General features: G+C 42.2%; 1 protein-coding gene across 14 annotated transcripts in view; it reads left to right on the top strand.

The window, feature by feature from the left end:
* Positions 1–17,270, top strand: part of RALGPS1 (Ral GEF with PH domain and SH3 binding motif 1) — a 284,245-nt gene that overhangs the window by 126,940 nt on the left and 140,035 nt on the right. For all 14 annotated transcript variants that reach the window (XM_068552273.1, XM_068552270.1, XM_068552269.1 and 11 more), the window contains exon 8: positions 8,528–8,654. In XM_068552273.1, the coding sequence (XP_068408374.1) occupies positions 8,528–8,654 (127 nt within the window). The remainder of the gene's footprint in view (positions 1–8,527; positions 8,655–17,270) is intronic.

Here is a 17,270-nt window from a genome sequence, read left to right as displayed (position 1 = left end):
ATGACATAAACAGATGGAGAAATATACCATGTTCTTGGATTGGAAGAATCAATATTGTGAAAATGACTATACTACCCAAAGCGATCTACAGATTCAATGCAATCCCTATCAAACTACCAATGGCATTCTTCACAGAATTAGAACAAAAAATTTTACAATTTGTATGGAAACCCAAAAGACCCCCAATAGCCAAAGCAATCCTGAGAAAGAAAAACGGAGCTGGAGGAATCAGACTCCCTGACTTCAAACTGTACCGCAAAGCTACAGTAATCAAGACAGTATGGTACTGGAACAAAAACAGAAATATAGATCAATGGTACAAGGTAGAATGCCCAGAGATAAACCCACACACATATGGGCACCTAATTTATGACAAAGGAGGCAAGGACAAACAATGGAGAAAAGACAGCCTCTTCAATAAGTGGTGCTGGGGAAACTGGACAGCTACATATAAAAGAATGAAATTAGAACACTCCCTAACACCATACACAAAAATAAACTCCAAATGGATTAAAGACTTAAATGTAACACCAGGCACTATAAAACTCTTAGAGGAAAACTTAGGAAAAAACACTCTTTGATATAGACCACAGCAAGATCTTTTTTGAGCCACCTCCTAGAGTAATGGAAATAAAAACAAAAATAAACAAATGGGACTTAATTAAACTTAAAAGCTTTTTCACAACAAGGGAAACCATAAACAAGACAAAAAGACCACCCTCAGAATGGGAGAAAATATTTGCCAATGAAACAACAGACAAAGGATTAATCTCCAAAATATACGAACAGCTCATGGAGCTCAATGTCAAAAAGAACAAACAATCCAGTTAAAAAATGGGCGGAAGACCTAAATAGACATTTCACCAAGGAAGACATACAGATGGCCAAGAGGCACATGAAAAGATGCTCAACATCACTAATTATTAGAGAAATGCAAATCAAAACTACAATGAGGTATCACCTCATGCCAGTCAGAATGGCCATTATCAAAAAATCTAGAAACAATAAATGCTGGAAAGGGTGTGGTGAAAGGGAATCCTCCTGCACTGTTGGTGGGAATGTAAATTGATACAACCACTATGGAAAACAGTATGGAGGCTCCTTAAAAAACTAAAAATAGAACTACCGTATGATGCAGCAATCCCACTACTGGGCATATACCCTGAGAAAACCATAATTCAAAAAGAGACATGCACCACAATGTTCATTGCAGCACTATTTACAATAGCCAGGACATGGAACCAACCTAAATGTCCATCGACAGATGAATGGATAAAGAAGATGTGGCACATATATACAATGGAATATTACTCAGCCATAAAAAGAAACGAAATTGAGTTATCTGTAGTGAGGTGGATGGACCTAGAGTCTGTCATACAGAGTGAAGTAAGTCAGAAAGAGAAAAACAAATACTGTATGCGAACACATATATATGGAATCTAAAAAAAAAGAAAAATGATACTGATGAACCTAGTTGCAGGGCAGGAATAAAGAGGTAGACATAGAAAATGGACTTGAGGACATGGGGTGGGAGGGCAAAGCTGGGACGAAGTGAGAGTAGCATCGACATATATACACTACCGAATGTAAAATAGTTGGCTGGTGGGAAGCAGCAGCATAGCACAGGAAGATCGGCTCAGTGCTTTGCGATGCCCTAGAGGGGTGGGATAGGGAGGATGGGAGAGAGGCTCAAGAGGGAGGGGATATGGGGACATGTGTATGCATATGGCTGATTTGCTTTGTTGTGCAACAGAAACTAACACAGTATTGTGAAGCAAGTATACTCCAATAAACATCTATTAAAAAAAAACTTTGCCAAATGGGGAGTTTCCATCTCTCTCTCACCTTCCAGTCTTGTACAAGGCAACACTTGCCTGCATTTCTGCCAAACTGCTGCTCCCTTAAGCATCCCTGTGTGTTCCTACCTCCAGGCCACTGCTCGTGCGTTCTTTGGCTTCTGGAGCCTCTCCAGCCCCATTTCTGCTGGTTGAAATCCTTAAAGACTTGTTTCCATGACCACCTCTTCCTGGTTCCTCCTTCCCATAATGGAGTTTGTTCTCTCCTTCCAGAGCACTCTCATAGTGTTTCTGACCCTTCCTTGCCTTAGCCAGCCTTTCCCATGGCTCAGCCAGGTTGAACAAATGGGGGTGTACATTGGGTACCTGGCTCCTCACTCACACAGACCAACTCTGGACCCAGGATGGGCCCTTGGTAAACTTCCGTTCAAGGACCAATCACATCCTCCTGGCCCTACTCTCGGGGCTTTGAGGGAATGTCTCCTGGGGTTGCCATGAGCAGATTTTTTTTTTTAATTAGCAAAATTATTGGAAATACTTGATTAAAATTGTCCTACAAGATAATGCATTGTCCTACAAGATAATTCACATGTATGCATGTGAATGTATGTATGTGTATATGTGTATATAAACTGTTAATCATTTTTTAAAAGATAAAATCATGACTCATACAAGTATAAATGAATACTTGTCAAATATTTTATTTAACTCATTAATTAGTATGAGAACCAGTAAGATATTACAACTGTATTCCAAGAGAACTGAGACTACTGCACTTTTATGGTCAGGTAAAGAATGCTGACATAATCTTTAAAATGGATAGAAAATTAGTCAGTTTTCCCAGGGTGATAATCAGTGGGATTCCATGAGACATCATATGCCTTTAGATGGGCTGGAATTATTTGCATTACTGCATTTTCTACAGGTTAACATCTATCTGTACAGAGTTTAAAATAGCCTTAGTCAAAGACAGATATGGACAGCTAGCCGGGACACTTACTAAATTTCAAAGTCATAATTTTCTCTTATGTTACTTACAACAGTCTCCATTGCATCTAATATTTTACATTAGATATATGACTCTGTAGTTTACTTTTCAGAAACCAATAGTTTGTATCTAAAGAGGTAAAAATTGCTTTTTTTTAAAGCACCCTAGTTTCATTCCATACTCAGTCTGTTGAATCCATTGGTCCATAGATTATCCGCAGCACTAAAAATTCTTTCCATACCAACAGTAGACACTGGAATTAAAATAGAATTTTGAGCCAGTTTTAACATATTTGAAGCAACAGGTTCTTCATTGAAAAGCATTTCCACATATCAAGAAATGTTATTTTGTTGAAAAACATTTCCACGTATCAAGAAATGTTATTCTCTCAAGGCAAGGGAACAAGATACCAACGTCCTCATAAAGTAGATTTGGAGGGCCTTTTTTTTTTCTTCTATGGAGACAGCTTCCTGTTTTGAACTATTTACCAGAAGAAGGGAATTTTTCGTCATTAGTCAAGTATGAGTGCCACATACAGGCTCTCAGAGCATGATAAGGGAAATTTCCAAAAGCAACCTGCTTCTTCAGGTGTTTGACCAAGACTTGTGATTTTCATGGCATTTGACCCTGTGGTTTATGAGTCCCATTTATCCCTTGCAGCTGATACTTGCCACCATGAAAATTATTTAAAATCAATATTCAGGGATTTTATCTTTACCTTGTAATTTTAGTTCACTTTGCATATGTGGTTTTGCCCCTTTCTCAATCCTAATGTATATTTTTGCATTTTGCCTTACTTAATAGAGATTTTACCTGTTTTATTGTGATTTTTATAAAATTTAGTTCTTGGGTTTAGTTATCATATCTATAGGTTTGATGTTTAGTTATATATTTTTAAAAACATAATTCCTAATTTTATCTATTAATCAATTTCTCCTACTCCCACCACCCCCCCCCCCCCAGGTTTCCTAGTTTCTTGAGTTGAATGTTAAGTTCATTTATATTCTTATTGTTTAATTATATAAGAGTTAAAAACCATGCGTTTTTCCTCTCAGTACAGTTTTGGCCTCATCACATAGTTTAACATATAGTGATCTATACGTTCTATATGTTTATGGTTTGTAAACAGTCCATTACCTTGGCTTTTATTTCTTCTTTTACCCAAGAATTATTGGAGTGTTCACAAATTTCCAAGGAGTTGAATTTTTAAATTGTCATTGTTAGTTTTCTCATTCTTTTGTTCAACAAATCTTTAGGCAGTGTTTTCTCTGTGTCAGGAACCATACCAGTTGCAGGGAATAGTGGAGTGAATACAACCAGCATGGTCACCGCCTTCATGGGAGTCTTCATTTGCTGAGGGAAACACAGATATAATCGTACAGATAATCACAATCGTAATAAATATTATGGAAGGGAAATCTCAGGGTGGCCCAATACTTCTAAACTTTACTAGAAGTGAAGTTACCTGTTGTATTTAGTGAACTTTTCCTTAATCTTATTTCCTTACCTCTTTTCCTGAACATGAATGCTTTTAGTATCTGTTTGACTTAGGTAGGCAGATAATTTGTTTTCTTCCATGTAGTTCTGATGGTTTCTTCCTGAGGCTTCCTGTAAACTCTAAAATCTAAAGGACCCTCATTTCACATGAGGTTTTCAGTTTATGGCTCTACTTGTAATAAGAGTTTAAAACATGTATAAGTAAATGCTGTTATTTTTTGAATAAACAAATTCTATATTTAAAAAATTAAATCTTAAAAGAATTTTTTCAGCATAATACATGCACATGAATTTTAAAAATCACTAAGTACTGAAAGTCTTAGTGAAACAACTAACACTCATTGCTCTGTCTCTCCATACCCCATTCATTCCCCCAGAGGCAGACACTCAGAGTTATTTAGTGGTTTCTTCTGGTAATTTCTGCCACGTTTCCATCAATGAGTTTTTGCTACAATTTCTTGATCCACTCACTTTAGACAGTATGTGGTGACTTCTTTGTATGATGGATGTTGGTTTAGTTTTCCTGAACCGCCTTTCCTCATTCTTCAAAAACACTCATGTTACTATGGTTAAATCCCTTTTATTAAATGAGTATTCATGTTTTAATTATTAGGAATGTGCAAGTATGGTTCTCTGTATAGTCAAGTGGTTAACTATGAATAACATGTCTTTTCTGGAATACTCTTTTGTTCCCCTGGCATTTCTAAATCTCTCTCTCTCTTTTTTTTTTTAATTAATTAATTTATTTTTGGCTGCATTGGGTCTTTGTTGCTGCGCGTGGGCTTTCTCTAGTTGCGGAGAGCGGGGGCTACTCTTCGTTGCGGTGCGTGGGCTTCTCACTGCAGTGGCTTGTCTTGTTGCAGAGCACAGGCTCTAGGCACGTGGGCTTCAGTAGTTGTGGCTCGCGGGCTCTAGAGCATAGGCTCAGTAGTTGTGGCGCACGGGCTTAGTTGTTCCGCGGCATGTGGGATCTTCCCGGACCAGGGTTTGAACCCGTGTCCCTTGCGTTGGCAGGCGGATTCTTAACCACTGTGCCACCGGGGAAGTCCCTCTAAATCTCTTTTAAGGGAAAATTCTTACTCTAGCTACCACTTATCTACCGGATATTTTATATGTATATGTAAATACACACATAAACATATATAATATTATATAATATCTTACCAGATTTTTAGATATTATATATAAAATCTTTATTTTATTTAATTTTATTTTTATTATACATAATAAATATATCCATCCCCCCCCCCCCCCCCACAAACGTGCTGTTCTGTCAGGTTTTCTATCAAGACTTCTCTTTCTCTGGAGACACCTCTTCTGGGCTTGATAGATGTAGACCAGTCATTCTTGAGTCTTGCTGTTCATCTGTCATCTCCCTTTACTACTGCTGGGCTGGGTCCACTGTTTCCTATATCCCATATCTTCCTGTACTTGGTTTATTCTTTCCATTTTGCTGGGGGAAGTTCTCAAGTAGTATTCAAATGCTTGCATGTGAGATAGATGTTCTGAGCTTTTTTCATGTCTTCTAGCATCCTGTGCATTCCTACTGAGGAATCTGATGCCATCCTGGATCTCGCTTGTGGGCACAGAATGGAGCAGATGAGTGTAGTTAACCAGTCCCAGCCCTTCTGAATGTATGTGTGAGTGTGTGTAGGCAGGGATGGAGGGTGGGTAGGAAGTATGTGTGTAGAGAAAAGGTTAACAGAAAGAGGTGTGGCCTGGAGGAGCCTGGTTTTAAATTTAGGAAGCATGCAAATGTGGCTGCCTTTGGTTGTCCCACTCCACTAAAGAACCCCAGTTGTTGGTTTGAGGTCAATCTGCAGGGTGATTTTTAGGGACATCCTCCAGGGCTCGAATCATGTTGGCCTGGTCATGTCTATGTCGGGACACAGATGTCCTGCTGATGAGCTCTGTGGTGCCATGCATAGAGGCACTTGACAGGCTAGGCAGATAGGCCAAACGTGCCAGGGGACAAGGGCAGTCCCTCAGTTGGGTCCAGAGACCCAGGGGAGGGAGCATTGGGCACCAGTGTGGCTCAGCTGCAGTGTGTGTGAGGATAACATATGGGGTTTGTTTGACTGCTGGATGAACATGGGTGACTGCCAAAGGATTCGGTGGGGTTCTAGGTTTCATTAATAAAGAGATGACCTCCCAGCCAAGGGGGTGAGGGGCCTGCTCAACTTTACAATGGGACAATTCACAACTAGAGTACCTGGTTCTCGTCTGGGTATACGTAGTTCATTTAGTGAATTCCTTATCCTTAAATGTTTATTTCAAATGCCTCTCTCTATACAGCTTTCCTTGACACTTCCCTCGCCCGTAATTTACTTGTTTGTGTGGGTTCTTGGTCTCTATTTACTTACTTACCATGTTGCTATAATATACATTTTTGTCCTCTATTGAATCAAGTTCCCCAAGGATACTCTGACAAGTCACGTAATCCTTGTGATTGTGAACCTGAAATAGCGGCAATAACCCTGGCTCCATTTTCGTCCCTGGGCTTTGTAAAGATCAGATGAGTTGTATGTTATGGCGCTTTACAAACAGCAAATGGGAGATGGCATGATTTCCTGTCCATTTGTTAACGTGATGAATAACAGCCTTGAATTAACAAGCCAGTTACGCAGCCGTCATCCCTAGCATCTGTGTAGCATCCCCACCCTGATGCGTCCTGAATTTCTCAATGGAAAAAAAAAACAAACCGGCTTGCTATTTATTCTCCAACTTCTTCAGCGCTGGGACCTTCCTTTCAGCTTTTTCTTTTGCCTCTCCTCTCTGAAGTCCTTAAGGTGTCATTGCTCAGCTAGGCTGCACCCCCTGTGCACTCCAGAGGCTGCACCCCCTGTGACTCCAGAGGCTGAGGATCAAGGAATTGGCCGATGCAGCCTGAGTTCCCTGGTGCACCAGACATGGCCTCAGTTTGGAATTGGCAGACCTGGGTCCCAGGAACCCAAAGGGGCTATTTCAGTACAAAAGACCAGCTTCCCCTGGTGCTGGACAGTCACTGTTCTACTTCTCTCTGCTGTATGATGGAGCTACTGACCACTGGCCTATCTCAGTCTGACTGATGTGACAGGGCTGCTGGTCCCGGTCCTTGCACAGACCATGGGGTCTCAACACCACACTTGACCAAGGATGCTCCTGGCCTAGGGTCCACACCTCCATTTATACTCCTGGGCTCCGCCATGGATCTCAAATCCCAGAGGCACTGGCCCTGGAAGCTAAACTTGGGAGTTCCCAACATCAGCCACATGCTGTGCCAAAGCCAGCCCTCTCTGGCTGATCCTTCCCCAGATCCTCTTTTTCAAGCCTGCTCTCAGCGTAGACTCCTTTCCTCAAAGCCATTTTATTCAAGGAGACTTATTGCCATTTCCTGGCCCTGGGCCTTGACTTGGGACATGCAGGATGACCACAGCATGAGTCCTTAGCATCAAGTCTGGAGAACCAGGATTCAGTTTCTATTTCTTTCTTCCAAGACACCTCCTTATGAACACTGAGCCATCCCTTCCCTGGTGACCAGCTTTACATTCCAGAGATCTCAGTCATGAAGCCTCTTACTTCTCTAATCTCTGGGCTGTGGGTGCCTGCTCATCCTGTATTTGCAAAGCTAAATCACCCCTTAGATGACTGCATATGGAAAATAAGTTTGGCTTATTCTGAGTAGAACACCGTACCCAGTGTAAATATGACACAGCCACAGACCACAGGGAATCTGGAGGAGATAGCCCAGATTGGAGAGATGGCCTGGCTACGTGCACAGCATACGCAGGTGAAGCGTGTGAGATCTTCCGGGGCCTTCAGCAATGGCAGAGATGTTGAGCAGAGAGCAAGAAGCTCTCTGTGGACACAGGGAGAGAGACCTGATGTGACTGTGAAATAGCTCTGGGTGACCTTGAGCAATTTGCTTTACTCTCTGAGCTCCTTGCCGTTGTAGGGTCTATGCACCATGAAGGTGGGTGCTATGCAGGGGCTTCTGGCATCATCTAGAACAAGGGACTAGGTAGCTTTGGAGGGTATCTTCCAAGTGTGAGACTCTATGAAAAATGACAAAGTCGGGGCTTTGGAAACACTCCATCTCTACATGAAACAGCCTCTTAAAATCCTTAGTTGTGCCCAGGATTCTGCACATCATAGACGTGCCATTTAGGACGTTTCCTTTTAGTTTTCATCTGCAGTTATCCTTTATCTTTTGCTTCTTCCGGTTTATTTCTCTTCTCTCTCATACTCTGTTTTTTTCTCACTCCAGCTGTTGAATCGAAAAGACAAGACCACCTTTGAGAAATTGGACTACCTGATGTCTAAAGAAGATAATTACAAGCGGACTCGGGAATATATCCGAAGCCTGAAGATGGTTCCCAGTATTCCCTATCTAGGTAGGAGTCTGAATTGGATTATTATTTTTTTAAGAAATCTGCTCACTGCCAGATAAGATGTTTTTACAATTTCTAGTTGAGAAATTTCCATGAAGCAGCATGGGCCATGGATAAAGAGGTGATTGGTTGGCTCCTTGGGTTAGAACAGGCTATTGATACTTCCTGAAGATGGGAATTTCCTGATGAGGGTCTTGAAACAAGGGATATTCTGCTGCTAATACAAATGATCTGTGAATCCCAAGCCTCCCCAGCCTGCAGCTCAGAAGGGTCACAGGACTCTTACTGGTTTATCCACATCTTCTTGAACTGGGGGAACTCAGGCCCAAACCCCTCTCTTCTGGTTCTCTGGACATTATTAATATATTATATAAGATTTGTTCCAACAGAATTATTATAATGACTATTGATTTTACTGATTCAAAAATAATACATGTTTATTGCAAGGAACTCGGAAGAGAAGAAAGTTAGTATCATTTGCCGTCCCACCTAGAGATAATCACTATTTTGCTTCATGTCTTTTCATTCATTTGGATGCATATAAAATCTGTATGTTTACTCTGTCGTGAACATTTAATGTTATTACCTGCATTTCTATACTATGACTCAGTCCCATCACATGGATTTGTCCAACTGGAATCTGCTCTCTAATATTGACATTTGTCTATACATTTTTGCTATTAAAATTTTGCAGTGGACATCCCTGTTGCAAAAATCACCTATATAGTTATGATTATTGCCTTGTAATAAATTCCTGGAAGTGTGATTACTGGGTCAAAACTTTTGCAAAATTGTGTGCCTTTTCATGTATACTTCAAAACATTCTCCGTAGAGGTTGTAACAACCTATATTTTCATTAGACGGGGGAGAAATTGCCTATTTTCCCCATGTGCACAAATGCTGTGTATTTTCATGTGCTTTTTTTTCTTTTCCTTTCTTTTTTTTTTCCTTTGCCAGTTTGACGGGTGAAAAATATTTCTTGTGGTTTGGTTTTTCACAGTTATGGTAATTTTATGAAAATTTTCTGTCTCTTTATGATATAAAATAGTATTAAGAACAAGGGAAACTAAGGTTTTATGGAAGTGACTCCTAGTATTTTCAGAAATCTAGTGTAAGTTTTTTGAGATACATTTTTGACAACTTTTAACTGTCCTCTATGAGCATTGTGTATTTAATTTTCTAATTCTTTTAAAGCTAATTTGGAAAACTTAATGTTAGTAGAAAATTGTCCATTTGACCCAAGTTTTTGAAATTATTAGCATGAAGTTTTTCCTCACTTAATTTTTTTGAACATAGGGTTTTATATAATCACTTATAAATTTTAACTTCCTGTGTATGTATGGTTATATTTGCTTTGCATTCCTAACAGTTTGCATTTTTGTTTTCTCTTTCTTTTTAAAATTTGCTTTGCCAGAGGTATGTCTGTTGGTCTTTCCAAAGAATTAGACTTCGTATTTGTTTATCAGTCACATTGTCTTCCTGCTTTCTAATTTACTATATTCCATTAGTCTAGGATGTGCTTTTGTTCTCCACATTTTTAAATCTCTCAAATTGGGATGCATCTTTCAATTGATGCTAACAAAGTATTGTGACATTGTTTAATTGGCAGCAGTTTTTCTTAGTGATATATAAAATTATGGTGCGTCCTAAATTTATAATAGATGACATCCTAACTTTGACGAAATATGGAATTTACGCTTTTGTCTTTTATAATTCATTTCTTCTGCTTTCCTTAAGTTGTTTTGTTATTGTAAACAAATTATTGGCTTATTTGTATATATATTATTCTTTCTACTTTCATTTGGAAAACAGTTAAGGGTATATATTTCCATCTGATTGTTGCTTTTGTTGTATCCTACATGTTTTAATGTATAGTGTACTCAGTGATATCTTTAAATGTTCTGTAATTATAGTTTCAATTCTTCTTTTATCTAAGTGTATTTAAGGTAGTGGTTTTTTTTAATTTTCAAGGGCTTGAGGTTTTTTTTTTTTGGTTTTTTCAAACGGCTTTATTGAGTTATAATTCATGTATCATCCATTTAAAGTGTACAGTCAGTGGTTTTTAGTATATTCACAAAGTTGTACGACCATAAGTGCAATCAATTTTAGAACTTTTTAATCACCCCAACGAGAAACCCCATACCCATTCATAGTCACTCCTTTTCCTTCTAGCCACCTGCCTTCCACCCCCTCACCCTCAGCCCTAGATGAACTGCTAACCTACTTTCTTTTTTTTTTTTTTTTTAAAACACTTTTATTATTTATTTATTTATTTATTTTTTGGCTGTGTTGGGTCTTCGTTTCTGTGCGAGGGCTTTCTCTAGTTGTGGCAAGCGGGGGCCACTCTCTTCATCGCGGTGCGCGGGTCTCTCACTATCGCGGCCTCTCTTGTTGCGGAGCACAGGCTCCAGTCGCGCAGGCTCAGTAGTTGTGGCTCACGGGCCTAGTTGCTCCGCGGCATGTGGGATCTTCCCAGACCAGGGCTCGAACCCATGTGCCCTGCATTGGCAGGCAGATTCTCAACCACTGCGCCACCAGGGAAGCCCTAACCTACTTTCTGTCTTCGTAGATTTGCTTATTTGCGACATTTCATATGAATTGAATTGTACAATGTGGTCTTTTATGACTGGCTTCTTTCCCTGAGCATCATGTTTTCAAGGTTCATTCCTGTTAGAGCATGATCAGTATTTCATTCCTCCTTATTGCCAAATAATATTCCATTGAATGGATGTACCACATTTTATTTATCTATCATCATTTGATGGATATGTGAGTTGTTTCACTTTTTGGATAACACTATTTTAGCTCACTATTTCACTATTATGCATAACAGCTATGAAGGGCTTTGGTTTTTAAAAATGGTCTTCTCTCTAATTTTTTTTTAACATTGTTTTAGAATATATGACACATATGCTTTCTAGGTTTTTAAAAATGTTTGATATTTATCTTGTGGTTTAATATAACATCAGTTGGTGTAAATATTTCATGGGTGCTGGAAAAGATATAATCTCTCAAGTTACTCTTATAATTACAACATTCAAATTTTTCATTTTTGACAACCTGGTCTATCAAGGACAGATATATGTCTTAGAGTCCCCTTGCATTTCTAACAGTTTCTGCCTTACATTATTTAGTATACAGTTGGCCCTCCATATCCCTAGGTTCTGCATTCATGGGTTCAGCCAACTCTCGACTGAAAATATTCGGGAAAAAAAATCCACAAAGTTCCAAAAAGCAAAGCTTGAACTTGCCAGGTGCTGGCAACTATTTATATAGCATTTAATCGTATTAGGTATTATGAGTAACCCAGAGATGATTTAAAGTGTAGGGGAGGGTGTGTGTAGGTTATATGCAAATACTATGCCATTTTACATAAGGGACTTGAGCATCCCTGGATTTTGGTATCTGCAGGGGTCCTGGGGCCAGTCCCACATGGATACCAATGAATGACTATATAGAAGTTTATAACAGTTGCAGATTCGTTATGAAGTGTGTCCCATACAAAACGATCTTGATTCCATTTATTATTTGCTTTTATTTCGTTAGTGTTAAGTCTTTGAAATCTGATTTATTTTTCCTTTGCATCCATTTTATAAATTTTTGACTATATTTTGCATTTTAATATTTTAAGTTGTTTTGTCTTAAGTGTGATCCTTAAAACCCATATTTAGTTGGGCCCAATATGAGAGATCTTGCCTTTTAGTAGGGGAGTAAAAGTCTTTCCCATTTGTTTAGACTGAAGCCATGTTATTGAATTATCATTCTTTTTTCATGCTTCCTTATCCTTTCCTTGTTCTCGTCTTACCGCTTGCTGTAAACTACAGTGCCTTTCCACTCAGGTCTGCAGATGGAGGGCATGTTGGTGTGCGCAGCTCCCAAGCCCATTCCCACCTTGCCTGAGGCTAATCAATCGGAGGATGGGTCGATGGCATTAGGGTGCAGCCCACTGGTTCAACTAGCAGAGGTGCTCCAGGATCATTAAGGATGGCCTCTTCTCTCTCATAAAATGATCACAAGAGCTGCTGTTGATTGTCTCCTTTCTCTGTGCCCAGCACCTTGCTAGGTATTTTAATGCACCATCTCAATGAACGCTCACAAAATGGCCCGGTGAATAAGCAGGTGCTGAGAGGTTGCCCCGGGCCACATAACTGGAGAGTGGCAGAGCCAGGCCTTGGCCCAGTGGTGTGGCTATAAGCCCTAAGCTCTTAACACTGCCCTCTCCTGACACCCTACCTCCACTGTTCAGGTCATTATTTTCCTACTCCTCCCTTTCAGTTGCCACCTGTATGTCCTCTGCCACTTACGACTTGTGGATGGCCTCCATCGGGCGCTATGTGAAGTGGGATGAATTGTCTTGGCTCTTTCTTGTGACACTCTGTTCTTAGACCACAAACCAGTGCTGTCTTGGGTTTCTGAGAGATTGGTCGGTGGGCCTCAGCCAAGGGCTGACTCAACGAATACCATCTCCCCTTGCTGACCTGTGTCCCTTCTCATCAGACCAAGCGTATGCTCCCAGACCCCTCCCCTTAGGATGAGTCCCCTGTTCAGGCCTCTGGCCAGATGCCCCTCGTGCATGACCATGATGGCTCTCATCAGGCCGCAGGATAGGTCCACACTTGCAGCGGACATGTAGTCCATGCCAGGGCCCCTTGCCGCTGAGTTTCTGGACAGATGCCCCCTCCTTGTCCTTGATCACCTCATCTCAGCTGCCTCTTCCTGGCAGGTACTTCCCAGGAGATTCCGTGCGGGCCTCTGTTCTCCTGTAAGACCCTCCTTGTCCCTGAGTGAGCCCAGCTCCACTGCCTGCTCCTATCCCTTCCCCGCTACGAGGATTTCCCTCCCGCCTTGAGCCAATCGGACTGCATTTCTCATCCTTGCATCAGAATGACTCCTGCAATGTACAAGTCAGACTAAAAGAACAGGAGGCGACTCCAATGTGCTCTCTGTCCTCAGGACGGTGTGTGAGGGTTTACCATGGCGGGGGTGGGGGGGCACGGTTTCATGAAAAAGAATGAAGAAAGATCCCATTCTGAGGCTCAGCGGGGCCATCCGTCCTGAGGGCAGCTGAGGCCTCCCTGCACCTCTGATTGCCATGGACAGACCCTGCCCAAATCCAGGTTGTGGTTTTGGTACTGGATTCCTCTTGAAAATCCAACTTGTCCTGGGGATGGATTTGTTTATCAAAAGAGGAAGAGTTACATAATTCCTGGAAAGTACAATATAGGAAAAAATGTCTGAAACCATTTCTTTTTCCCCTGGCAACGTCCTCACTGTAGGTGTTTCCTTGGGGGAGAGGGAGTTATTCTCTGGGAGGGACTTGAGGTCAGTCCTTGATATTTCCAGCTGCTTCGTTCGTTTAGTTCCTGCTTGAGACTTTGAACGCTGCTTCAGTGGTTATTTGCCTCTAATAGCAAGTATAGGTTTTACTTTTGTAACGATTCTTTTAAACCTCTGTGGAAGGTTCTACACTAACTAGTTTCCTGGGACTATTCACACATGTGTCTCTTGCTCCATGTAAAGATACCCTCATGTAGTACTGGCACGTTATATGTGGGTGTGTATTCCAACTCCTTCCAATGCAAATTTTAGAGCCAGTTGGCTGCACTTTGGTGCACTGTTTCTCGTGAAGCATAATTTAAAAAACACTGAGGGAAAAACTTACTACAGTTCAAAAATAAGACTCTCTTTGTCTCAAGAAGTTTATTCCCATTTACTTCAAAGTGCAAAAATAGTGGTGGGAAATAGTCAGGTCAGTTATTTGCAGCTTAATTTTATCTGATAGCTACTCCTTGTAAATACCCAGTTCAGGTCAAAGTGATAACAAAAGCAGGCAATGAGCTGTGAAGCGTGGCTACAGCATTTATTTCTAAGTAGCTTTATTGATTTAGAGGGTGTTTGGTTTTCAGAACCTATAGTTCCCTCCAGGAAATAGCTAAATAAAATTACGAATGTAATAGATTTTAAAAGGTTTAGAGCCTGATTCTAAAAGTAACTATAGGCAGTGTGGAAAACTGTGATCTCTCAAGGAACAAAAACTAGGCATTCTGACAGTTCTGAATAGTTAGAGAACATTTAGATTCCTGGTAAATTTACCCAGACTTCTAATATGTGAAGTAAATTTCTAGAAGCTAAGCTATTCCTTCAAACAGACAAACCCTTCCATTTTTAAAAAGCAAGGCTTTCTTTTCAAATATGGACTCTGAAGTTTAAAATAAAGGCAAGTTGTTTCCAAATTCTGAGCATAAAATTAACAGACTTAAACCGGGGGATATCTAAAAGGACTTTCAAAAAGAAGTGGTCATTGGTCAAAAAGCGTTTTTGCTGATGCCCCAAAGCTCCCAGAACAGCTGGGAGTGAGGGGCTCACACTCTGAGCCTGAGGGTCTCACACGCCAGGCGCTCTGCAAGGTGGGTGTGTTCTCACCCGGGCATCAGACTTCAGTTCTGCTCCGGTGGCGCTCACAGCCCAGATCTGATCACTGGCAGTGAACTAGAAACCAAAGTGAGCCGAGCACTGTGGAGGGAAAGGCAAAGGAGTGAATAAAGGGGGACCCATACCAGGCTGGGGGACCAGCAAGGGTTTTCTGGAGGGAAGCCCTAAAAGATGAATAAGCTGGATGAAGAGGTGGCATGTGAGCATCCCAGACAAAGACAGCGGCTTGTGCAAGAGCCCTGAAGTGGAGAAAAACATGTTTGCTGGGAAAACTGCCTGGAGAGTAGAGAATGAGGGGGAGGGTGTCGTGAGAAGCAGCTGGAGTGGGAGGGAGGGGTGAGGTTGCTTAGGGCCTGGACACTGGGAGTGGGGGGCTCAGGCTCCGGCCTCCATGAGCAGTAGGGGACCAGGAGGGTTTTGAGCAAGGGCATGGTTGGCTTGGGTTTGCCTTGAACACGGGTCTCCTGGACAACAGCGGGTGCCCGGCTTGAGGGAGGTCAGGCTGGAGGAGGGAAAACCAGGCAGGGGACCACGCAGAAGCCTGTGGTGCATCACCGTATTTCAGAAATTGCTGGGGGGGTGGGGGAGGGGAAGGGGAAGCCCTTTTGAAAACAGTTCATTTTAGAGCAAAGCCTTGGAAAGACCTAAAACAGTTATCAGTGAGCATGCCCCTCATACCGGATTGGAGACACATGCATCTCCCCGTGCCTGGGCTTTGAGAATGAAGGATGTGCGTATTTGAGCAGAGATGAAAGGGCACGGACACGTGCTCTCTTGATCTCCCTCCAGAAGGCAGGAGGGCTTGAACTGATGGATGCCGGCAGATCTTCTGCTTCCCAGAACTGAATCAGAGTGGCTGTTGCCCCTTTGGTGGGGGCCTGTACCACCCCAGGACCAAAGTCCGATGGCTCCCAAGTTAGGGTTACCACAGTGTTATCCACCTGTCCCCAAGTTTGCCAGCATTAAGGCTAATCCTTTCCTTTAACTCCCAACTGAAAAAATTCCATTCCACATGCAGGAAATCCAGCCTTTTTTCCCTTCAGTTCCCCATCCCACGTGTTCCCAAGAATCCCCAAGGAATACTCATTTGTTCCACAGATCCATCTTGGTCGTTCCTGGTGCCTCAGCCAGCTGCCTGGCCACAAACCCTGATCCCTCCCTCCAGTCATCTCCTGCTTTCCTACCCAGTCTCTCCAGCTGGACCTGTGTGGAGCCAGCCTCCTCCTTCCTCTTTTTTTAAAATAAATTTATTTATTTATTTATTTATTTATGGCTGCGTTGGGTCTTCGTTGCTGCACACGGGCTTTCTCTAGATGCAGTGAGCAGGGGCTACTCTTCGTTGCAGTGTGCAGGCTTCTCATTGCGGTGGCTTCTCTTGTTGCGGAGCATGGGCTCTAGGCGTGCGGGCTTCAGTAGTCATGGCACGTGGGCTCAGTAGTCATGGCACGTGGGCTCAGTAGTTGTGGCTTGTGGGCTCTAGAGCACAGGCTCAGTAGTTGTGGTGCACGGGCTTAGTTGCTCCGTGGCATGTGGGATCTTCCCGGACCAGGGCTCGAACCCGTGTCCCCTGCATTGGCAGGCGGATTCTTAACCACTGCACCATCAGGGAAGTCCCTCCCTTTTCTAAAAAATAAATTTATTTATTTTATTTTTGGCTGTGTTGGGTCTTCTTTGCTGCACGCGGGCTTTCTCTAATTGCAGCGAGCGGGGGCTAATCTTCGTTGCATTGCGCAGGCTTCTCGTTGTGGTGGCTTCTCTTGTTGTGGACCACAGGCTCTAGATGCATGGGCTTCAGTAGTTGTGGCACGCCGGCTTCAGTAGTTGTGGCTCACAGGCTCTAGAGTGCAGGCTCAGTAGTTGTGGCACACGGGCTTAATTGCTCTGCAGCTTGTGGGATCTTCCCAGACCGGGGCTCCAACCCGTGTCTCCTGCATTGGCAGGCGGATTCTTTTTTTTTTTTTTTTTTTTTAACTGAATTGCAGAGCATGAATTCGATTGTTTTTTTTTTTTATAGCTACTTTATTTATTTATTTATTTATTTTTGGCTGTGTTGGGTCTTTGGTTCGTGCGAGGGCTTTCTCTAGTTGCGGCAAGCGGGGGCCACTCTTCATCGCGGTGCGGGAACCGCTCTTCATCGCGGTGCGCGGGCCTTTCACTATCGCGGCCCCTCCCGTTGCGGGGCACAGG

This window comes from Eschrichtius robustus, chromosome 10, assembly GCF_028021215.1.
Source record: "Eschrichtius robustus isolate mEscRob2 chromosome 10, mEscRob2.pri, whole genome shotgun sequence".
NCBI classification, from domain to species: Eukaryota; Metazoa; Chordata; class Mammalia; order Artiodactyla; family Eschrichtiidae; genus Eschrichtius; species Eschrichtius robustus.
The sequence above is the reverse complement of the archived record's forward strand: the minus strand, read 5'-3'. Positions and strand labels throughout refer to the sequence as shown.